The sequence below is a fragment of the Plectropomus leopardus genome, chromosome 3, assembly GCF_026936395.1.
Source record: "Plectropomus leopardus strain MGB_pleo_1.0 chromosome 3, ASM2693639v1, whole genome shotgun sequence".
Lineage (NCBI taxonomy): Eukaryota > Metazoa > Chordata > Actinopteri > Perciformes > Serranidae > Plectropomus > Plectropomus leopardus.
This window is the reverse complement of record NC_142178.1, coordinates 15,400,848-15,425,427: the sequence shown is the minus strand read 5'-3', so window position 1 is coordinate 15,425,427 and position 24,580 is coordinate 15,400,848. Positions and strand designations below refer to the sequence as shown.

The following is a 24,580-nucleotide window of genomic DNA, read 5'->3' as shown; positions in this document are numbered from 1 at the left end:
ATGTTAGCCAATGTTAGCCAGCAGTTTGTTTTTCTGTATAACGGACAATACTGAGTGAGTCTGCTATGACATGTGTTACAATTATTATTACGAATTTTACTCAAGCAAAAATTACTGATAATCTCATTTTTAGTAGCCCATACCTGAATAAATTATGGGTTACTTTGTAAATGTTCACTGCTGAAATATTGAATGGTTTGTAATTTCTATAATGCTCCTGGCAGTGAGGTCTCAGGAACAGTGTTCGTTCATCAGCTTCTGATGTGAGGCAACAGAAAGCAGGGGAACAATTTTGCAACTGATGAACATACTGACAAATTTTAGGCTTTTATACTGAAGGTAGACTCAGTGTGAGTCATGCTGACTATTTTTTTCTGTCTACTGGATAAATATCCATTCATCCATCCATCCACCCATCCATGAATGTGCTGGAGACTAATGCTGATAAAAGCTTTAATAAAATTTGTGGTGCTTTAAAGAAAACAGTACCAAACAACATACAACAAAACAAAGTAGAAAAATAAGTTCATATACCTTCAAACATTAACTCCTATAGTATATTCTAAGAATAAGATCTTTACATTCACAAAATTCTGCAAAATGTGCATAGCTTTTTAACATAAAAATACACCTTGCAATGCATGAATAAAAGGTCACAAAAATGGTCACAAAAAAGTGCAGCCTCACAAAAGAACTGTGAAACAGTTTACTTCTTAAAACAAACACATCTGTAGTCTTAAACGAAGGATTAATCCAAATGTTTATCCAATCCAAATTGTAATTGTAATCCAAATTAATTTGGATTCCAAACGTTTTCTCTTTTTTGCTGCTGATCAGTGTGTCTAGACATTTTTTATTTAAAAAAGAAAATATATAACTGATAGTTTTATTACAACAAACAAACTGTTCAAGTTCTGCACAAGAGGCTGCGTCTCAAGTCTTCTTGATTATCACATGCATCATGTGAGCAAAGATGTGCTGCATTATCATTTTTGCTGCAGAAAAGTGCAACAGCACAAAAAAAGTTCTGTACATTTCCCATTACACTTCATCACAATGATAAACACCTCTCATTTTAGGAATGTGATACCTTACAGTTACTAACATTGTGTGGAGACAGAGGCTGACGGCTACAACAAGACAACAAGACGACAAAAAGGAATTTGATTCCATAAACACAGTTTGATTACAGGAAGCTGAGGGCTTATCAGAAGGGTGGACCTCATTTTTGTGAATTTCCCAAGAAACTATTTTTTTGGGGTTAGATATGTTTTTCTGTTTCGTAACTAAAAGCCAGAAAACATATCCTCTTATAAACCAGTGACAAAAGGCACAGCTCAATAGCAAATCAAGAAAAAATCTTTAAAAACTAGCCACAAGTGATTAAAAATCACTTGTTTTGTTTGAAATCAAGAAACAACAGACATAAAATCCTTTATAGGAGACCACATATGATTTACAGGGACATGAGGTGAACGTCAGAGGCACTTTGTGGGTCAAAAGTAAGTTGTTTCTTTGCTAATATAAAATGCTGTTACATACAGTACATAGAGACAAATATTTGCTGTGAAGATCCCATCAATAAAAAGCACACTCAACCTTATTTTCACATAAAACATTAACATAAAATACAGCGCAAACTATCTGCTCATGCTGTTAACATATGGAGCATCATTCATATTTTCTTGCAGCCTACATAATGTAGACTTTATAGTCTGCACTTGATAATAAATACTCTGTCAGTATAGCTTTGAATCCTTCTGAAGGCAATACAGCTTATATTGTGATATGTTTTGGATGAACTGGTAAGAAAAGTTTTCACTTTCACTTCCTGAATAAGCACTTGTAGAAGTTGGCTACTTCTTGCCTGCTGTGACAATAATGACACACTAAAACCAAATTTCAGTCATCATCAAAACAACATGATCCAACATCAGTGAGGGGAAAAAGAAGCAAAAATAAGAGGTCAAGGGTAGACTATCTGATGCATAATGCAATTGATTTGGCAGATGATGCCATTCATATAACTGGATTTATTTTTTCTTTTTTAGTTTGATCCCATTAATTTCATTTATTCCTTGTCAAACATCACATGACCCAGCATGACCTCCTTGGGGGGCCCTGATTATCTTTACCAGTGCTTCAGTTGACATCAAGGTGAGTAAATAATGACTGAATTTTCATTTGAAGTCATCCAAACCTGTAAAATCAGGGCTAACTTAATCCAGATAATGTAAAGATGTGATAGTCTGTCTCTGGGGTAGAATAAAAGATAGAGCGCTTCATATCTGGGATTCTCCGGTGTGCTGCCCACTTCGAGAACCCTACATGAACACAAAAAACACAGACTCAGAAACATAATTTACAGTTTACAGCAATGAAGGAAGTACAACTTTTTTTTTTTTTTAAGTAGCTGCACCACAAAAATACTCAATAACAAGTATAAGTCTGGCATTACAAAGTATACTTTAGTTAACATTCATAATTATTAATGACCTAATGTACTTAAAGTATCAAAAGTATTATGCATCGTGCAAAATAAGTCATGCTATATAGTATAATATTACTAAGATAAAGCTGTTTATTCATATCATGCAAATAACATTTCATGTTGCTTATTTCAATGTTTATGCATTATATTTTGTAAGACAATGATATGTTTTGAATGTGAAATTTAAATCTCCAAGCATTACATTACTGAAAATATCATAAATGCAGTGAAATAAAAGTTTAAATCAAAAAGTGTAACATTTCCACCTGAAACATTTAAGTATTAGGTAGTATAAAAAGGAAATACTCAAAATTGTACTGAAGTACGATAATTGATTGCAGGCGTTTATGACTTAGAGACAGCGCTGGGGAGTAATTAGTTACATGTAATGGAGCTACATTGTAATTATTTACAGTTACAGACAAAATATCTGTAAATAAATTACAGTTATTAACAAAATGTTTGTGATTACAAATCAGTTACATTTGAATGTATATATATTTTTTTTTTTATTGAAATGTTATGTGCATGTGTAGGCCTATATTTACATGTATTTTTGGTGGGACGACCCTGAGGGTGTCATCTCTGTGCTGCAGATTCACCCGTCTGTGCTCTCTTGCAGCTCGCTGCTCGTTAAACTGGGAACACCTGAGAGCGTTCAGCTTGAATAAGCCTGTGTGCAGCTACTTGCTCTCTGGCTGCAGCATCTCTTTGCCCTTCTTTGGTTTGGTTTTGTTGCCTTACTGCTTTGTTTTGCTTTTATGCACTTTTACAACACACACACACATCTCACACTCATGCACCAAACACGCTACTGTCAACACTGACTTCCACGCTCCACACTGTAAATATTAAGATAAATCTTTAACTTAGTCCAATTTGGTATAATTTGATTAAATAAATATTTTTTGTTCAATTTTGCCATGGTGTGTCTCCATTATAGTCTATATGAGCTTGGTAATGACAAGAATATAATGTTCACTGTGTTGCTTTGCGTGTCTTTAGGAATGCCCTTTTTTGGCATAATTTGACAATGCGGGTCATTAAAGCCATTTTAGACAAATTTGAGTGTATGCACTTGTGTTTTTAGGCCTTTTCAGCTTTATTGCTCAGTTTAAAACATTTGACAGAAAAGTAATCGAATTTACTAAGTCACATTACTTTTGTGATGTAATTAAATAGTTATTACATTTTTACGGGGTAAACTAGTAAATCTATAACCTATTACATTTCAAAAGAAACCCTCCCAACACCGCTCAGAGAGAGACAGTGAGAGGGGTCACTGGATGCTTACTTGTGACTGACTGCTGGAGGGGTTGGTACTGCTGAAGTCCGAGTATCTCTTCTTTTGTGGTGTGCAGATACAGGACAGGAAATGGGCGTACTCGTCTCTCACCTGCAGAGGGCAGCAGGACATCAGTAAGGAAAATATACAGCTCAAAACCGTATACTCTCTGCTCAAAACCTTGAGTCTTTGTTGTTACGCTTTCTCTTGTAGCTGAATTTTTATGATTTTATCTAATTTCTCTCTCTCTTAGTCTCATGCATACTGATGCAGCTACGCACACAACTACTGTATCCTACCTGTTTAGACAGCAGGCAGTGCATGATGAAGACCAACGCTCCCTGCAGGCTGTTGAGGATAGTGAAGATGTATGCTATAGCTGTGGAGCCCTCGTCAAACATGAAGGCCCCAAACACCCACATCAGACCCAGTATGCAAATCTGGGCGATAGCTGTCACTGTGAAAGCTCTGCAGATGAAAAAAAAAGGGTGGATGGGGTGGGGGGGGGTGGGGGTAAGGGTCAGACAAAAAGCAACAGATAAAGAATGAACAGAAAGATTCACATGGATGACTCAGTTACCACTGCAGTGTCTGGAAAACCCCTAAAGAGAGGATATGAAGAGAAAAGGAGGATGGGTGCACAGCAAAGCAGCAGTTTCTACTGACAGCCGAGAAGTGAAAGACAACTGAATGTCACAGATTAGCTTAAAAGAACAAATCCATTCAAAGAGATGGATAGCATATAAAGTTTAACTATCTAGAACTTCAAGTTTTAATATCAGTCCCTCAGAATCCTCCAAAACTTTGGAGAGCATATCACATTTTCTAATGCTGAGTTTTTCCTGACTGAAAAAAATGCTCCCTTTATTTTAGCACAAGAGGTTCACATTCCCAATTCCCTGGACTAAATTAAACTTTACTGATTAATGAACCGGTGTATCCAAGAATTTTCTGCAGCTGCACGTGTTTATGCAGTGTCGTCTCCAAATGCATTGAATGGAGTTGAAAAATGAGCATGCATAGATGGAGCTGGGAGTTGGGGGTTGGGAGCTCCTCAGTAGCATTAGAGAGCAGAGTTGGTACTATGAAAACATTCGCTACATTTTCCCCCACCAAACTCTCACATTCTTTCCATCCATGCATTTTTCAGTTCCCAAAGCTCCATTTCATACGTACTGACATGCGCAGTAGAATAAGTGAGGGTCACATTACTTCACACATTACAACAACAAGACGAGTCACACAAAAAGCCATAAACATGCAAACAAACACAGACTGACTTGATTTTGTGCAGTTTGGAGAGGTCTGGGTTGAGGCTGGTGAATTTCTGGGCGAGCTTCCAGACGGTGACGATGAAAAAGAAGACGTTGAGGATGATGATGAAGCACACAGGGCCGAAGAAACTCCAGATGAGGCCGTCTTTCAGGGACAGCCAGCAGCTAGTTAGGAGGAAGGAAACACATGTGCTTGACAAGGTTTTTCCTGATATCAACCAGATAGATAACAGCAAGTCTGTGTAACACACTGATGTAATCGCCATCACACATCAAGTATGCAAACACACATGCAGTAACACTTACTACTGGTCCGTGCCGTATCCGTCTGGTCTAGAGATGGCAGATATAATGAGAATAATGAGGGGGAGCCCGTAACCAGCGAGGTATAAGTAGAGGGGCCGAATGGTGGCATTGAACACCAGGACCACCATGCGGTACAGCTGCACCCCTTCTAACAGCATCCAGGTGAACACTCCCAGGAAGAAGAAGTGGAGCATCGCTGCAACAAACCTGCAGCCGCCCTGAAATGATGCAGCAAGACAACACAAAAAAGGACAAGATTAGAAAGAAATAAAATGTCTCACAGCAGAAATCTGATACTTTAACCCTTTGAAACTTGGAGTAAGATGACTTTTTTTGCTCTGCTCTCAGATGCCTTTCACAAGTATTCAAACCTTTGTACCCTGAGCAAATTGTGAATTCTTTCAAAAGATGGGAAAATAGGAAATTAGCAACTTGGTGAGAGTTGTTCTACAACCTGTATATGTATAGCTAGTTATCATAATTACATATTAAAAATTACGTCACAGAATTATTAGAAATTTAAAGCACTTTTTCCAGGTATTTTTTCTCATTTTATTTGTTTTATTTTTTAAAACTAATTTCCAGGTGATTATCTTGCACTTTTTTTAAGTAATTTCTTGCTAATTTAGGGGCTAGTTCTTCTGTTGTTGCCTTCTCCCAAAGTTTTTTTTTTTTTTAAGAAATTAAGACAGTATGCTCAGGTTTTAAAGGGTCAGAAAAGAAATGTCCAAGCTACAGTCAGATTATTTAAATCCTGGTGGTAGGAGTTCGATCCTGAGAGGGACAGCTCACATCAAAATCAAAGCACATGTTCTTCCTCTTACCTGTAGTGCTGTTTATCAGTCTAGACTGCTTTGGTGTGAGCTGCTATTGAGTATTGGAGATATCAGCCTTAGAGATGTCTGCCTTCTTTCTGTTATGGAACTAGATGGCACTAAGCTTGTGTTGTTTAGTGTGCCAAAATAATAATAATAATAATAATAATAATAATAATAATAATAATAATAATAATAATAATAATAATAATAATAATAAACTCACAACAATCTCTCTTTCCATAAATCATGACCTGGTCAGTTAAGATCAGACCTTGTTGTGAGCAGTTTTATGTAGGAACTGTTTTCACCAAATTACACTGTCATGAGAACGAATCTCTCATCCATGAGTAGATGCACGCTTCCTTCTGTAAGGTCATATGATTGGCAGATGTAATTCAATAGAAAGAAAAAAGCTCCTCAGTGAAACTGTTCACAATTAGGCCTGTGGATTATCTTGGGTAACTAGGTCATAATCTCTGAAAAAAGACAATGCTGTTGACTTTTTAATTTTTTTTTCCCGCTTCTAGCACCAGTCGAGAGTCGAGAGCCATTAAGTTCCACTATATTAAAGAGAAGGCGATTATCTCTATGGCCGATATTTTCAACACTGCAATTCACACCAGAACAAACTAGATGGATAAGTAACACTATGGGTAAGAGAAAAAGTATATTCATGCTTTAAGTAAGAATACCACTCAAAATGTCTCATTTAGGCCCTTACAAAACTTGTATCAATGATAATAATATGAATGTATTATTACCACTAATCCATTAGCATTGGACCAACAATTAAATATTGTAGCACATTAGGTTGGTAAACAAAATCTGCAGCAATTACTGTAATAACCGAAGCTTTCAAATAACTGCAGCTGAGGGAAAAATACATTCTCTCTGAAATACAGTGGAGCACCATATAAAGTTACATAAAAATGGAAAGTACATGTTCTTCAAAACATTACTTAAATGCAGTTATTTTGCACCACAGATTACGACACAGATGTCACAATGTTGCTCTCTTCTCCTAAGTGACAGCAAACAGTTGTCATTTTGTGATTCTCTGCTCCACTGTCAGCTTTCTTAAGAGCAGGCTACTGTTTCTGAAAAAGTCTCAAAGCACAGTTTCCCCCCCTTTTTTGCCTCCAGATAACCACAAGGGAATTCAACTGTAACGTGGCAGGAAGAGGGGCTTGAGGATTAATATTGCAGGAATGTTCTGATGTTAATGTGGAGAGCGCCTCTTTGGTTATTATCTGGGCTCTCTGCTTTGTTTCATGTAAACAGGAGGGTGTGTGGGGCAGTTCAGCCCACTGTCAACATTTTAATTCAATCACTGTGTTATTAAAGACAAGAGCAAGAGTTCAAAACTGTCCCCTCATTCACTCACTCACTATTCCCTGTAGTGTGTATTAAATAGTGAACTATATATACGAAATAACTGAACGAGATTTCAGATACTACGCTGGAATTTTCTTCCTCTGGAAATACACGTCCACATTACAGTGTGGTATACAGGAGTAAAACAGAGTGGTGAAGGGAAGTTGGCATCGCACTGGTTCCTTCGTCAAAAACCTTATGGGATTTCTGAATGGTATTTTTGATCATCGCCAAAGATAAACTCTATGAAGAACACAAGTTTATGAGATTTACACGTTTTGTTCAGCATGATAATCTTCACAGATGAACACTACTTTTGTGTGTTTTGAGGCGTGAATGAAATCACCAGAAGCAAAAAGCTATTGTTAGGCTATAGGATATACACGAACTCGAACACGAACATGAATCGAGGTCACACGACTTCAATGCCACAGCTACAAACACTGTAAAACACGTTAAAACACAATCAAAAAATATTATCAATTGACAAATCTAGTTTGAGTGTGTATGTAAAGCTGTAAAGACAGATAAGTGGGTTGAGTTTCTGTGTCCGGTGTGATGACGTCGAACGTCCCAGACAAACACTGTTGTCCCATTTAGCCACTTGTTAGCAACCGCCTTTTTTAAGACGAGTAAAGCCTTAAAAGTTCAAAAATGGGTTTGAGCGCACATATTTTATGTTGCAGAACAAAACGTCTAAATATCTTTAGCCTGTGTTAACCAGAGACTTTATTGAAGGCATTTTACCGAAAACCCATAGACTTTAAGACGAGGGAACCGGAAGAGCAAAAAGGCTAATGGACTTCCGTGTTTAAGGACTCATTACTTCACCACTCTATAGTGGATAAAATTAACCGCTAAGAATGACCAAAAAAAGTCAAAATGACAAACACACTATAATGTGCCCTCCATGATAGGGACCGGTTTCGACCATAGCTAAGGTCATGTTCACAAGTGTGTTTGAGTTGTAGTTGAAGTAATGTAATATTTTGATGAACCTCATGCAGTTTTGTGCTTTAGTTGTGGTGGTGTAGGCCTACCTATGTGGATTATAGCAATTTAAAATTACGGACTGTTCCTTTAATTTACTATTTTCAGTTTAAATAAAGTGGTCAGTTAGGTGTAGTTTGCCTCTGATGTCAATGATGTAGACATCTTTTCAACAGTTTGTCCCTTGGAGTCGGGCTGCCATGTTCTCGTGACTGACCCTTGACTCATAAAGGTGGTAAGTTGTTTAATGTAAGACAAAATTGAATTTTGCGATTAAAAGTGTTTTGCGGTCGAAAAAAAGGCTTGCCTGATTTTTTCAGTGTATTGTTTAATTTTAAATAAACACACTGAGCCAATAAAGCCATGCTAATGTTAGCAAGTTCTAAATCAGCCTAATGTGTAATAATTTAGATGTATTTTTCTGGTTTTGTGAAAACTGTCAGAGCTGTTGTGTAACACTTCAAATAAAGCTGCCAGTATAGTGATGCTTAAGATGGTCTGTTATTAGGCTCTAATGCTATGCTATTGAACAGTTACCTTTCCTAGCACGATTGGCCCATGAATTTTGGTAATAGCGAGAAAAAGCTGGGTTGACGTTTGTAATTTGCAAGTGCAGAACCGAGGTTGTGTAAGGGGTGTGGCTGCTCTTTAGCGCAGCACAGGTGGGTAGGCCATGTTAGGGTTTGTAGCTTGCAGCTAGTTAGAGGGCCAGGGCATGCAGCCCTCTTCCTAACGCTAGGGGGTGTGTATCACGGGTGTGTGTGTGTGTGTGTGTATGGTAACAAAGTTTAGCTGGTTCCGCTGTCATTTAAGTCGTCCAGGAACACCGAGTCGAGAGAGTGCGTGCCGCCCTCGTGAACGCGCGCAGGTGAGTCCGGTTGCTGAGCAGAGAGCACCTGGCTGTGTGAGAGATGCAGAGATAGCAGCTTGTTGCTGGCCTCTGTGACAGGAGTGACTCGGTATTTATGTTGGAAAGCGCAGAGGCGACGGTGATAAACGTTAACCTGGCGACAAAATACACGCGGTTCGGACTGGGTAAGTCTTTTTCGTTAAGCTAAGTGTTAACCAGTTTAGCATTGCTGTGCTAGTATGCTAATGAGCAGCGGTGTTGTTTATGCCAATTAATGTTACTCGTTGTCTTTTCACGTACGTACAGTTACCAAGTGGGATATTGCTGCTCAGCTAAACACAATTCAAGTTTAGTAGTGAATAGAAATGTGCCCTCCACTTGACGTAAATTGACTTTTTTTTTCAGGTAGATGATGGAAACCTCAGGCCTGGGCAAAAGACTCACTGGACGAATTTAAGGTAAGTTATACTCCTGGAAAGAAACGTGAAAGTGTTATTATGGACTAAGCCATAATGTGTTTTTTATGTATGTTCAGAACAGAGAAAATTGTGTATTTAAACTGGATTTAAAGTGATTTCAGCCAATATAGTCAATGTGAAATGCAGATGATGTGTTAAACAAGACTGATAATGAGTCTAAACAGCAGCTCCTATTAATGTAGAAATAGTTTTTCAAAAATTACCATTGCCAATGCAATTTGAACTTTCCGTCAGATAAAAGCTCATCAAGGCCCTGAAATATAAAATGACCTAAAACTGAGCCTCCAGCAGAGAAGATGTATGAACAAGACTTTAATATTGAAATATATATATATATATATGTGTGTGCGTGTGTGTGTGTGTGTGTGTGCATACACTGCTTAATTGCAGAATATTCACTGGCTCTAGCTGTGTAGAAGGGATTCTGGAAAAATGGAAAGTTTGCCTCAACTCTGTGTTGCACCTTGTTATTCATATTATGCATATTTGCTAGGGATGATAAGCCATTAAAAATCTAATCTAATTTGAGCAAACAATAATATACATGAGGATAACTTTAACAAACTACTTTTCCTGAAACCACAAAACTAAATTGTTATAAGGCAGTGATTTACTTTGGTTAAAGCAAATGATTGAGTCAGAAATATTGTAAACTTAAGTTGACTTGCCTTGAATTTAAGTTGCATTAATGAAAACTATTAATTTAAAGAAAGTCACGTTATGAAATAAATGTGACTTAAAGCAATTGTGTTCATATAAGTTGCTAATATGTGTTGGGAAAAACTTTATTTAATAATTTATTTGTGTGTTACCCATTGAAGTAATTTTGCAGTTTTATTTTTACAGTGCAGTTCATGTAAGTGAAGTCACTGTTTTCTTGCACAAACATACCACAGGTTCGGTTCGTGAAATGCCAGCCAGAAAGATGAGGTCAGCCATGAAGAGGCAGATGCAGAGGTGCAGATGGATGGTGGTGCGGGTCCCTTGTATGGAGCGGCAGAACTTGAATGTCAGGATGCACAGTATGAGACATAGCAGCGAGATGGTCAGCCCTATCTTGGTCACCAGCTCGAGCCCAAAGGTATGCTAGTAGGGAAGACATGTGAGGTGATGTAATGGAGTTAAAAGATTATAATTTCTAACATATGTGTGTGCTTACACAATACAACAATGCAATAATGTTGGCACTGTTGCTTTAGAATGGCTTTTTATGGAAAATACCATTATGAGGTAAAAACAGACTTCTAAAATAAAATGTTTATGATGAAATAGAAAAAAAATTAAATGAAATTCTGAAAATTAACAATGAAAAAACCCTAAAAGTTGTGTATGCAACATTCCGAGAATTAATAAAACAACAAACCACTTTTTGCTCTGTAAATCTTAGTGGAGTTATGGGCAGAGAATGAAGTCACACCTTTGTGTTTGTTGTTATTTGTGCTTCACTGTAGTTTGGTCATTCGCTCCCACTGCATGTGCCACCGGCTAGCTCATCTACACCACTGTGCACTGCAAACGTGTGGCGTTTACCACTGATAACGTTGTTACAGAAGAAGCTCCCATAGATGCATAAAGACAAGTGGATATAGTGCTGGAGGCGTTGCCCTGTTCCTTTCTATGGAAGTTGCTCAGTGGCTCATAAAGTCAAAGAAGCTGGATTTTCACGGTATGAAATTACCAAGCTCTTCTATATAGTTGGGCCCATAGAGCATGCATACTAGAGAAGTCTGGTTTAGACCTCTGTTTATTTCCTCCTGTCCCTCCCTGGTTAATATTATAACTCTGCCAGCACTGTTGTCGTTTATTAGCATCGGAGTTAGCACGGTTAGCTGCTAGCTGCCGGCTCGACCACCGCCATTTTTGAGAGGCATGGGCAGACAACTCATATTCTATGAATTTTGCAAAGAGACCCTTCAATAAGGAGTTGACTTCTAATAATTTCTTCAGTTATTTCCTTAACTGTTGATTCAATTATATTTTGGACTTCCATTCATGAGAATCTGCAACTAGGCCAAAATTATTTCAATTGTTACCAGCAAGATACAGTTTGTTTCAGCTATTTAGACATAAGACATAACATTGATTTTCTTAGTGGGATTTCCCAGTCATTTTACAGAAAAAAGTACCAATAATATACCAACACTAAACACCTTAGTACATTTCATTTAGGTATTTAAGGTGTTTGTGTGTGTCTGCTTCTTACCTCTATGGGGTAGAGTGCCATGAGAACAGCAAAGCTGCTCAGATGTTCACATGTGCACACTGTGTGTGTGGCGTTGGACTGCTGTTGATAACAACCATCTGTGGACCAGACCCCTTTCTCAGTCCAGAACGCACAGATGTAGCCCACCTGAGGGGACTCCCTTTTGGCCTATGCACAAAACAACACCATCATGTCAAAAGTAGGCTTTGTGTTTCATTTACATCGTAATATTCCAGTAATCCTGATGGTTTTGACTATTATGGCTATATAGCAATACACTGGTCGAGGTTGGTCCACACTGAAAAGACTGTGGGACAGATGGGACTACCTTAAGATGTTTGAGGGTGATGTTGACACTGCGGCTCAGGTTCTGAGTGGATGGGTTGGAGACCACAACAGACACAACTCTAGAGGAGATCTGATAGGAGGAGGGATCCACGCCATTTTTTTCATGTCCTGTGAGCTCATCAAAGGACCGGTTGGCAGATATCTCAAGGTTCTTGTAGCTCAGCAATGCAGCCATAGCAAAACCTATAAAAAGACAATAAAAAACGATTGTTTTCATTGATAAACATTAAAATCGGTGCTGATTTGTCAGAGGAGAAGATTAATTTACCAGGGTATGATCCCGTTCCCGCTGCTGTTGTCCAGTCGGTGTCAAGTGCAGCATTCTCATTGGCCAGATGGATTGGTCCAGTTGGTGGTGTCTTTCCTCTCTGTACTGCAATCTCTGCATCTATTTGAACCGAACACTCATTTCAAATGACATGATTGATGTAAGCTTTCCCCAATTTCATCTGTTAAACTCTGCATATATCCTTGTCTAAAGAAAAGTTCTGTGAGCTTGTAATTTTTTTGAAGACACTGTTACCTGTCTCAGTGGTCTCTATCTTGGTGCGGTTGTCTTTGAGTTGTGGGCCGATGAGCATAATAGCGTTTTCCAGCGTAACGAGCAATCCACTCACATCCTCACTACTGTGCAGTTGACCGAGGGACAGAATGTCCTCAGTTGCTGTGAAAAGTTTCTGTCCAAGTTGCAGGACGAGAGAGAGGGAGATTGAGAATTCAGTGTGTGTTTGTGTGTGTAAAATGCATGTGTTTGAGTTTTGTATCGACTGTTCTGACCTCCAGTTGCGCCTCTCCATCGGTCTTACTTTCACCAGAGGTGCTTGGGTTAGACAGAGTCAAACAGTTGTTTCTCATCATGAACAAAATGTCTGCCAGGCCTCCGAGCAACTGAGAGAAAGAGAATAATAAGACCATTCAGTTTACTCTATTTCAGTTCATGTATCCCAAATCTTACAGGGCTGCAGTTAGCTTAAATGTTCTTTAACAAGACCCACAGTGCTGGATTATAACTGACCCCGTACTCTGAGCTGCAGGGACAAGTTCAAATTTAAAACCTATGTAAGAGCTTAAGACATTACAGGGATACTTTGTTTTTTTTAACCTGGGGTTGCATGGGGTACTTGACTTAAATCAGTGTATTACATGAAGTAGATGTCAGTCAGCACGCACTCAGAGTGGAGAAGCAGGCTGGAGTCTGACAGAAGTTAAGCTATGTACTGCTACGGAGGGGTCAGCAACGAAACATATTTTAGTCACCTAAAAAAAATAGTATAGGTTTAAATGATCTATATGAAGAGTATTTTCACTGCCTTTCCAGTGGAAAGCCTTCTGGAGGGAAAGTGACCAGACTCTATTGACAACAATAGCACACTGAACACAGAAGCTGCTGGTATACCACTGATTCCACAAGTTACTTATTTTGTGTTATTGTGTAACTTTGATGAAACTGAACTTACCCTTTTGAACACCCAAGGCCATACAATAACACAAACAAGCTAATGGATGGAGGCGGTGGTAGACCAGCAGCTCCTGTGCTCAGTGATGCTACATCACTGTTTTTCTCAATGGAGTCTGTTTTTGAAGCGAGTGATTTAACAGCTGTCTGACATTGTGGTAAAGCAGTGAAAATATTCTAAATATAGCAAACATTTAAAGTGATATTGTTTTTTTGGTAGAAATTTTTATTTAGGTGGCTAGTACATTTTATTGCTGCCCCATCCATAGCGGTACATTGCTTAGTTTGTGTGTCGGACTCAAACCTGCTTCCCCTAACTGGGGGCATGCTGGCATCCATATATATCATATACTGTGTTTGGATTAGCACCTTAAACAACCCTACTACAAAAAAAACCTGAAACTACCCCTTTAATGATAATAGTCTTATTTCTAAATGTTTATCGTACCGGCGCAGGCTTGCCTTCCCCACTGAAGCTGTCACATTTGAGCTCTAGATGGAACGGAGAGAAACATCAGATTATCATCTCACCAGCTGACTTTGATACTTCACTAGAGGATATACAAAAACCAGAATAGTGTGATAAAATCTTTATAGCAAAGCAGAAGCGCTTAACAGAAACTCAACCCCATTATCCTGTGAGACATACACTACCGGTTGTCTGGAATCAGATGAGTCAACACAGAAAGTACGCAGAGCTAGCACAATGACATCTGTGTTGGCAAGTTTATTCAAGGAGAGCGTGAGGTTTAATACAAGGGAATGAAAGTAATAGTGATGCAGATGGATTATGTACACATGCACTCACCTGAGCATGGGATCCTGTTGTAGCCATAGTTGGTGTATCCCTTTGAGCATTCGCACCAGTAACTCCCATTTGTGTTTTTGCAAGTCCCTTTCCTTCCACAGAGGTCTTCTTTTTGCTTTTCAGCTTCGCTGCATTCATCTATGTCTGTGTAAAGAGACGGAACGGAGACATAAGTCATACGTCATAATGAGTTGAGTAATGAGACCAGGACACGGTCGTGTGAGTCTTCCATTGTTGGCAAAAATATCTCAAAGACTTTCAGGCAACTGGTGTCGTGAGATGTTGTTGAGAGCTGCAATTTGTACTAGCAGGAGGCAGGAGATTGTGGTTTAGATCTGAGTACAGCGAGTTCCAATGGTTGCATCATGTTGAGTCAAAAGCACGTGATGTTTTCGAGATCAGACTAGGATTAGCAGTGTTTCATTTTGATGGAGGGAAGCCATTGCCCTTCTTCAGTTTCTTTCTTAATTGTCCACTTTTATTTGAATGTGAGAAACATGCCCATGTCTGTGTAACATTACCAAAAGTGTTGTCAGAATAGGGCTGGGCAATTTTACCTCAAATAAATATCACGATGAATTGAACATTTCACCTCGATTACGATTAATAAACATTTATTTTGTTTTTTGCTTCTTTTTTTAGTTTGTTTTTTGCCCTCAAACTTTTTTTGACCGTGTGTTAGAGTGTAATAAACATCTTAAACAAACTTCAGGTAAATTTAAGCACATTGTGCTAATAATACTCACCTCTCCTGACTATAGGACTCTGACTGAACCTTTGCTGTGTGCTATTAATGTTTTTTTTTGAGTAGGCCTAAATAATAGCTGCTGGCAACCTGCCATTATTTCCAGTTAGAGAATGTGCCTGTGGCCACAGGCCTCCAAATGACTAAATCTGCCCCTGGTAATAATGATGAGAGCTCAGTTCGGGATGCTGAATGAGACACAGAGCAATGCGTTTTCGTGTTTCTAAATTATTTCTTCAAAAGTCTGACGAAACATGAAACTAAAACAAAGTAGTCTGTAGAAGTCTGAACAAGTCACTTTCCACTGCTGAATATTTGTCTGTTCATTCAGACACTTGGGTGCTGTGAGGAGAAGCTCTGCTCTGTTTATCTGTCTGTCTCACTGCGCTGCTGTCAGACCATCATCTGTTTGATCGTTGATATTGAAACGCTGTGGAAGCACATATGACTTGGTTGTCTCAGCTGTATTCTAGAGTCGTTCTGGAGTCATTTGCTGCATTACATGATTGTTCAACACTTTGCTGTCGCAATGTTTTGGCATGAGATGTGTGAGAGTTGGCAATTTAGGTGGAGAAATGATGAACAGAATTAAAATAAATAAATAACTGACATGGGCAAGATTACACTGGTTAGAGGTTCTGAATGTTGTTTTCGATTACTTTTTGATTACTTGTCCAACCCTATGTCAGAGTTCTGTTTTTCACTGACAAGACGACACGAGAAGATGACATTATTATCACAGTTTCCCGGCTGTTCTGCTTAAAGTCAGTTCTGAAAAATGAAATAACACATTCTACTTAAGCAGCAATCTCCAGGGCTGAAAAATAAAGCATGCAGTTCCTTTAACAGCCACTTGAAGCTGGCCTCAGAAGTGAGTCAGTCCCCATAGACACCTATGTTAATATGCCTGAGTTTAAGCAGAAATAAACATAGGCATAGGCACTAAAGACTTGAAGCGACCAAGCGCGGTCGAGTGTGCCTTAGCGGGTAACTTCTTCTGGTGGAGCAGCTGACTTCCAGTTTAGCTTCTTTGTTAGCTTGAATGGCAATCAAATAATATTATCTTGTGGCTCTTTACAAATGTTATCGAGATAAATGGATTAAATACTGATAGTGAAATGAGTCATTTTGTGGAAGTTTTGACGCTCACAAAAATGTATCCACTGATTTACAGATGTCTCTTTCCTAATGTAAGTCAATAGAATAAGTCTTTCTGCACCCCTGGGCATCGTGTGACGGACCTGGATGGTGTTATTCCACCTTGGCCACTATGTCAAATTTGCTTCAAAGTCTAACACACTTCCTGGGAGCTTGACGAAAGGCCTGCTGCCATAGCCTCTTCCTGTCCTGGTTGCTCACACCACCACACACCTGGCCAGTCAATATGTTCAGCGGCTGTGCCTTTCAGATTGGCTTTTCTTAAAAATTACAAAATTTGTCGGAGGCAGCCACCGTCAATTTACAGTTGGGTGGAGTTGATTAAACATGAAAAATACAGTAGACTTTGTGCTGACCATCCTTGATTGACATCTCCCTCACTCTCCTGTTCTTTCTGTGCCACCTGCTGCAGACAAGTGCAGACATTGACATGTAAATATGCTCACCTGTGCAGTTTCCAGAGCTACTGGTGGCATTGGTGTACCCAGAGTGGCAGATGCACTTGAAGCTCCCGATCAGATTCGAACAATTAGCAGCAGGACCGCAGATATTGTCAAAATCAGTGCACTCATTGATATCTGTCAGAAAATCAAGTGAAGATGGGTAAAACCAGTTGGGTAGGGGAGAGACACTGGTCTCACACATACATACACACACACACACACACACACACACACACACACACACACACACACACACACACACACACACACTCACACACTAACCTTTGCATTGTCCATCCAGCGTGAATTTAGTCTGCCCTTTGATGTTTTTGAAACCTGACTGGCACTGGCAGTAAAAGCTGCCATGTGTGTTAATACACTTTGTGTAATTTCCACATGGTTGATCTTGGCACTCATCCATATCTGTAGATTTAAATAAAAAAATACATACAGCAAAGAGGATACAGTTAAAGTGATATGTTTCACAAAATAGTTCATAACAAAACATATGTTTTCTGTGGTTGTGTACTGGAAGTTAACTTTTCATTTTGATTTTAAGCAATCTATCTTATGAGCTTGTTTTCTTTGAGCACATCTGTCCATGATCACCAGTCTTAGGTTACAGCACTGCAGTAATGGTGCTTGGGCTTATTTTTTCTAGTCACTTGAAATTGTGGTGATCTAAGAATTGAAACTTCTTCAGCTGTTATTTTCATTGCAATCCACTCTGTAAATGAGCGGTGCAAGTTAAATACCTTAAATGGAAAAACAAAGTGTAATTTTACAAAAAAAAAAAGACTGCTTTGCTTGGTCAACTCCAGTCAGAGGTATTGCAAAAGCAGCTTATGTTTTGATTTGAAGCCACAACAAAAGCAATGGTGTACAGATACAATACAGTGATTGGGCAGGGTGAAAAGGAGAGGTCAAGGCAGATTATTACCAACGCATTCACGGCCTTTTGATGTTAAGCCCAGGTCACACTCAGGGAAACATTTCCCCAGCATACACAATAAGCCTGCAGGAAGAGAGAGAGAGAGGCCATTTAGTTTCATTTCACAGTTAAGGCAAAATCTGACAACAACAAGGAAGACACAGTAAAGCAGAGCAACCAAACCTGTGTGATGTGCCCTTTTGTAAGATAATCAGCCAGTCAGGCCTTTTTAGGACATTTCTAGGCATAATTCTTCCCAGAATGGGCATTTCAACAGCCGAACGAACCCTCGAGCTGGCTCCAGAAGCCACTTCACTTTTAACGTTTGCCTGAAGAAATGAACTCTTTTGCTATTGTCAGTCAAGTGTCTGTGCAACTGATTGAACTGCAAGAAATCACAGAACTTACCCAGGCTTAGGAGTTGAGAATGACATGCAGTTTAGCTGCTCAGCTATGACACAATTTCTAGTAGCAATGCTTATAATTGACATCAAATGGGATTCCAGTATCCTCGTACTCTAAAGAATTTCTGCCAAAGAGGACACAGTCTGCTGAGATTCACAGCAACAGTGACACAAATAAAAGTATCAACACATCAACAGAGGTAGGCAGCTCCCCATAGTTCCAAAATTCAAGATGAAGGAAGATATTTGATGATTTATTGGGGAAGGTACAATTATTTAGACCATAATGACAGTATAGCTTTACAACAAAGGTATGAATTATGTTGATTTATGAGTGGTTTAAATGTAATTATAAGGAGTTTTTATCAACCACACTAGCAGTATGGCTAGAGCTGAGTAGGTCAGTCGGTCCAAGCCTTTGGTCAGGATTGAAATATCTCTGCAGCTACTGGATAACTGCAGTGTTTCCTCTACACTCATTTAGGAGTGGCGCCCCGCCACTCGTAAATCCTACCCGCCGCTCCTTCAAATGTCGTTTTTTTTTTTGATTTTTTAAAAAAAAAAATGCAAATACACCACCGCCGCATCACAGCACAGTCCTGCACTGTGTTGGGTGTCGCGAGTGCTGAGGCAGATAACTATCTTGCTCCGTATCTACTCTTTGGGGTAGATACCACCGCCCCCTCCCACCCCCCAACAGAACTAACTGGTGCCGACGTTAATTAGCTACTCGCATCCAGGCATCAGGTCGGAGAGTCAGAGGAGTGTCGGCTTGAAAATAGCGTGCAACTTACCGGAGAAAAGGTAGACTTATTTGCTTAAGAAAACTTATAATAGATTTTATTAGTTAAATAAACATTCGCAAAATATTGATGGCCAGCTAAGGTTATGTAGCTTAAGTTAATTGGGCCCGGTGCCAACTCAACTCAGTGTCGCTAACGTGAGTAAACTAATTGATAGCATTAAGCGATATACACGCCATGATGTAACTGCTCACTGCATTTTCAGATGAGCTTGTTCAAATATTTTTCAAAGAAGAGAAAGACACCTGATGAGGATGGCGCTAGTCAGGTATCATTAGCCTTTTTACTGATTCAAATTATGATGGTTAGGTAAAAAAAATATGTTCACACTTGTAATCAAATGTGACGTGAGTGTAAATTATCTAACGTTAATGTTGTTTTATGTAATCATATAAGACAAGTAACAGACAGGGAGGAGCAGTGCAACAAAGTGAAGGAGAGCAGAGTACAGGAGGGGGAGTGCCGAGTGAAGGAGCAGGAGAGCAAAGTGATGGTGCAGGAGAGAGAGATGAGAGTAGAGGAGAAAAACATAAAGGGAAACACAGGCTATCAGGCTGGAACCCTAAATGGGTTGAAAAAAAAAAAAATTATTGTTTCTATTTGTAGGTGAAGACTGACTTGAGAAACAGGCTGCAGGGGGATCACCCTGCAGCATGTATGCTGCTGAGCATCAACGGGCCACCTCTTGGGGAATTTCCGTACAACAGAGCCTTAGAGCTGTTCTACAAAAAACCAAGAAAAATCCATTGTTCTGAGCCTGGGTGCAAACTTTGCCACTGATTACAGCCCCATCAAGAAATTATTATTTATTGTTTTTATTATTTTATTGTTGAATTTTTGTTATTATTTTTGATCTTTACATTCAGCCTTTAAAAAGCGTCATTTGTTTACGCCGCCACGGCTCCCCGGAGAGCCTGCCCCCGCTGCTGAAAAAAATCCTAGAGGAAACACTGAACTGTCATGAAATTTGTACAGACATTCATGGTCCCTTAGAGGATGGAGCTTAATAACTTTAGGTTTTCGCCGGTCTTTTCGTTTAGCACCACCAGTGGGTCAATTTTATTACTAATCATATGAAATATCTCAACCTCAACCAGACTGGCACAAACTTTTGTACATTCATGGTTCCCAGGGGATGAATCATGGTGATCATTTAACTTTTTGTATGAACTGTCTCAACACTATAAAATATGGTGCAGATATTCTTGTTTACCTTAGGATAAATAGTAATAACTCTAGTGTCCCCTTATTTTTATTTCATTTTTGTCCATCAAAAGGTCTAAATTTCAGTTTGTTCACTACCTTGGTTCATAATCAAAATCCTGTTGACATTCCCATCAACATCAACCGTACCCAGCTTTTAGTGCTACTTAGTGAATGTTGACATGGTAAAATACTAAACTAAGATGAGGAACATGACAAATATTCTATCTGGATGAGCATATGTTAGTATTGTCGTTGTGGTCATGTTAGCGTCCTTCAACATCGACATGAAGTTATCATTTTTAGCTACTTAAGCATGTGGCTACAAGCACTGCTCAGCCTATGTACGACACACAGACACACTAGCATGGCCATACTTGTGGTTGATACATGTGTTACCAATCCATCATAGCTGCTGTGGCTGCATGGCTGCATGGGTGTAATCTAACAGAGTAGAAGAAGTAGAGGTTGCAGACCAGAAACAAAACCAGTCACTTTGATCATCTAACCCATCTATGAGAGAGAATTCTTCAGGAATTTATTTCAATTGGGAAAGGTATAATTGTCCTTTAATGGCAGCTAGTGTTGACCATGTTTCATGCTATCCAGAGATGAAGACAATCATGTTGTTATGGTAATATCCAGGACGATGGTGACAGTGTAAACATCTCATCAGTCAGAACTCAGAACTTATTCAGAAAAGGCATTTCCATATCCCATTTAGCTTTTAGCATTTAGCACTGGTAAAAAAAAACCCGACTTCAAGTCTACTTCAAGTGTAGACCTTTTTTGCGCAATTGAGGAAGTTTTAAGAAATTTTTCCATTTCCATACAGCGTCTCTAAAAAAAATACCTCTAATTTTGCATAAAAATACATTTCATGAAACACCACTAGTGTGTCTCAATCATGTGTCCAATGCAAACTGTCTTCCCCTGTTCCCCTGAGAATGAGAATATAAATTTTTCAAAAAGTGCAGCTTCTTGTTTACTTAAATCATCACTTAACACAGCTGGTAAGAATGCTTGTTTCCACGATTTTGTTGAATTTTGTATTTGCATGGTTTCTCCTGCTAAACTCCAGCCATGGATCCACCTCTTGCATGTCAGGTTACACCACAGCACAGGACACATGTCAGTCACATTGTGTCACTGGTAAAGCAGAAAACAGCCCCCTGACCCAATATGTTGTGAGTTTAAAAAAAAAACCTCTCCTGTTTCCCTCCTTCAATCACAATGAGCCCTCTGTTGTCGCTGGAGCTCCCATAGTAACACCACTTTAGGAAAACCAGGCTGAGTTTGACAGGGACAGTTAGTGTGTGAAACAGTGTGACTGAGTCAAACTTTATGACTACATATCTGTTGACTGAAACAAAGTCTGAAATCATACAAAGGGGAACTTTGTGCTCCATTCGCAGCTGACTTTCATTCACTAGTAAGCACAGTGGTGTATGAGAATGGCTGTCTGTAACATAAACTGTCTTTTTTATCCTGTCTGTCTTCCTGTTGCATTATATCTGAGCCTGAGAGAAGTGGAAGTAAGAAAAACAGTATCGGCCTTGTTGCATACACCATAGTTTGTCTCTATCACCAAGTGTGTTATGTCGCATGCACATGAGAGCAACTGCAGTTTCTTGTATTCAAAATGTTTCATTTTACTCTGATCAAAAGTCAAGCTGACTAATAACTACTGCCACATGCTTATAGTTCAACGCCTTGCGTCTGCTAACCTTTGAAAAGACAGTCCTGAAATAAAAACCTTGGTGGTACAAAATGAACTTACATTGAGGTCTTGTTGATTATAAATAGAAAGAACCATGGACCGGCTCCAGTTTGTCTTTGATAACCTAGTAGCGTAAGTACAGAAACTCAAATTATGAACAGCTGATCTGGATCTCCTATAGTAAAAAATCTTTGAACACAGTACTGTTTTTAGGGTTATAAATCATGGAGAAAAAAAAGAGCTTCTCCGAAGAGAAAAGCATCATGAAGTTTGTATAGTGGCTGTAGTTGTCGAAATCTTTTTTACTTTTGATAACCGATAACTTCTCAGAGAAATATGTGCTTCAGGAATCGAGGTTGATATGAATGACAGAAACCAAAACCATAAAACCGTGTGCTAGAAAACCAAACCACTGAGCAGTAAGAAGTTAAAATGCTCTGAAGAGCTGAGGGAAACTGCAGACTGGGGTAATAATTATTGATGGGTGTGTCACTGCGAGCGAGTGGTGGTGGATGAAGTACCTGAAAGCCACACTCGAGTAAAAGTACAGATTTCTTAACAGAAAAAGATTTAAGAACACCAATTAGAATATAACAATACTTTAAATACTTAAGTATTCAAAGTAAAAGTACAAGTAAATGCTGTTAATAAAAACCTAAGCAGTCAGAATCTTGAGTATTATGGCGTTTCTTCTGGCGAACTTCTTTGTAACATACACTACCTTAAAAATGGATCCTACATTACACTTAAAGAAAAAAACAAGGTCTTTTCTACTACATAAAACATTTAAAGAACAAAATTCTGTTTTCCTTTTTTTCCTATTTCCTAGAAAGTAATTAAAATATTTAGGGGAAGTGTAGTAGAGTAGAAGTAGGTTGACAGAAATATCAAAACTCAATTAAAGTACAGATACTCCCAAAATACTGTGATGAATTATTAATACATGATACCACTGTGAGCAATTACACATTTACAATTTACATTACACATGGTCTTTTGCGCCATTGTTCATATAAAGATATTGGTCAGAGCAGCTTTAATAACTAGTTTTGTTATGTTGAAGACTTCTGCTTTTGTTGCAACCATGAAGCAAGAGTGTGACAGGAAACATGTTTGGCTGTGATTAGGGAATAAAAGAGCAGTAATCAATAGATAAAAAGATAAATCAGAATAATACTGTTTTATGATGATGGACACTTTTTCATGCAGCATTACACTTATACTAGATACATAATACTTTTATTATAGTGTTATATACTAGTTCAGTACAACCTATCACTTTTTGGATATAATTTAATATTACATGCACAGAATGGCCTATATTGAATGCATGTATGCTAATAATAACATGGTCAACATATAATGTACGGTAATTAAAAATACAATCATGTATGACATCCGTACAAAAATGAAATTAAAAGAACACGTTATGTACACAAAGGTATACGCAGTGATGATTTTGTATTTTACTGGTAAAACCAGTAGGTTATAAATATGTTGGTGGTGAGCTTCTGAAATCTGCCTGTCACAGACAAATAAATCCCATCCCATTAAGGGTTGTGGTTTACTCAAACAGGAGTTTAGGTTCTTTCTGTTGTGAGTCGCTGTGTGTCACCAGACCTCCGCATGCCGCCACAACTCATTCCAGCTCTGACTTTATTCTCTGATGGCCGAAGAAGCTTCTCTAACCTGACTGACCCGGTCAGTCCTTCAGGTCAGTCCAGTTATTACACAGCAGCCTCTCTGACCTCTGTCCACACATCACAGCAGCAAACACAGCCGGCTGCTCGGCGCTCACCGTGGCTGATGTTGCACGTGACCTTGAAGTACTTTCTAAAATTGACAACTCACAAGTTGTGACCACTGGTAATAGATGAAATATAAGTGGTTGAGTTTATTTTTAAGTGAGAAATTCAGAAATAGAGGGTAAAAAAAACATTTATGTATGTTTATATAGCTGCCACATATTAGTAAAAAATGTACAAAAGTACATCAACTGAAGTGTTACAACATTTCTTTCCTTTCCGCTTTTTATTATGTCTTCTTTCCTTAACTCTCACACACCCACCCAGTCATTCACACACACACTCACAGTCACACATGCAGACATTGTGCTCTCATTGATAGACTTACCAAGAATAAGTAGCTCCTTCCCAGACGCCATGCCAGAGGAAAGATTCCCACACAGCTAATGACCTTAACACGACTATGAAATAGTTGTAAATCTTTTAAATCTGGTTGCTGTCCTGTGAGAAAAGTTTAGATCCTTTCGCAAAGTTCAAGAAAGACTTTTCAGACTTCTCTGTTGTCCGAGGTCCGTAAAATCCACAAAGTATGAGAGTGAAAAACAAAAATATAAATCCTTTCTGTAGAGGATAATTGTATGTGTGGCAGGAAAAATAACAGTGAACCTTCACCAGCTTTCTTCCTCTCAGATTCAGACTCTCAGTCTGAGCAAGCCTCGCTCTCCCCTGTTTCCCCACCCCTCTCT

General features: G+C 38.8%; 1 protein-coding gene and 1 long non-coding RNA gene across 2 annotated transcripts; one reads left to right on the top strand and one right to left on the bottom strand.

Moving 5' to 3' along the window:
- Positions 1-439: 439 nt before the first annotated feature.
- Positions 440-24,560, bottom strand: adgre5b.1 (adhesion G protein-coupled receptor E5b, duplicate 1). Its single transcript, XM_042484698.2, has 17 exons — positions 24,223-24,560; positions 17,969-18,043; positions 17,311-17,451; positions 17,032-17,163; positions 14,683-14,826; positions 14,323-14,366; positions 13,196-13,306; positions 12,942-13,095; positions 12,687-12,806; positions 12,399-12,601; positions 12,071-12,238; positions 10,759-10,953; positions 5,357-5,574; positions 5,057-5,215; positions 4,076-4,244; positions 3,786-3,887; positions 440-2,324 (listed from the first exon to the last, which is right to left on the bottom strand). Exons 1-17 carry the CDS (start codon positions 24,251-24,253, stop codon positions 2,283-2,285), a joined length of 2,208 nt encoding a protein of 735 aa, XP_042340632.1. The 5' UTR covers positions 24,254-24,560; the 3' UTR covers positions 440-2,282.
- LOC148189941 (uncharacterized) lies at positions 6,096-10,903 on the top strand. Its single transcript, XR_015776221.1, has 3 exons — positions 6,096-9,573; positions 9,794-9,846; positions 10,764-10,903. It is a non-coding gene; the product is annotated as an uncharacterized LOC148189941 (long non-coding RNA).
- Positions 24,561-24,580: the final 20 nt, after the last annotated feature.

Bases quoted from the DNA above. Each gene is read 5' to 3' on its own strand.
- adgre5b.1 (XM_042484698.2), bottom strand. From the start codon at position 24,253: ATGGCGTCTGGGAAGGAGCTACTTATTCTTG. The intron at 5,575-10,758 runs GTATGTTTGTGC...GCATCATTTCAG, and splicing joins TTTCACGAACCGAACCTGTG to GGCGGCTGCAGGTTTGTTGC. The intron at 4,245-5,056 runs GTCAGTCTGTGT...TTTCATCTGCAG, and splicing joins TCCAAACTGCACAAAATCAA to AGCTTTCACAGTGACAGCTA.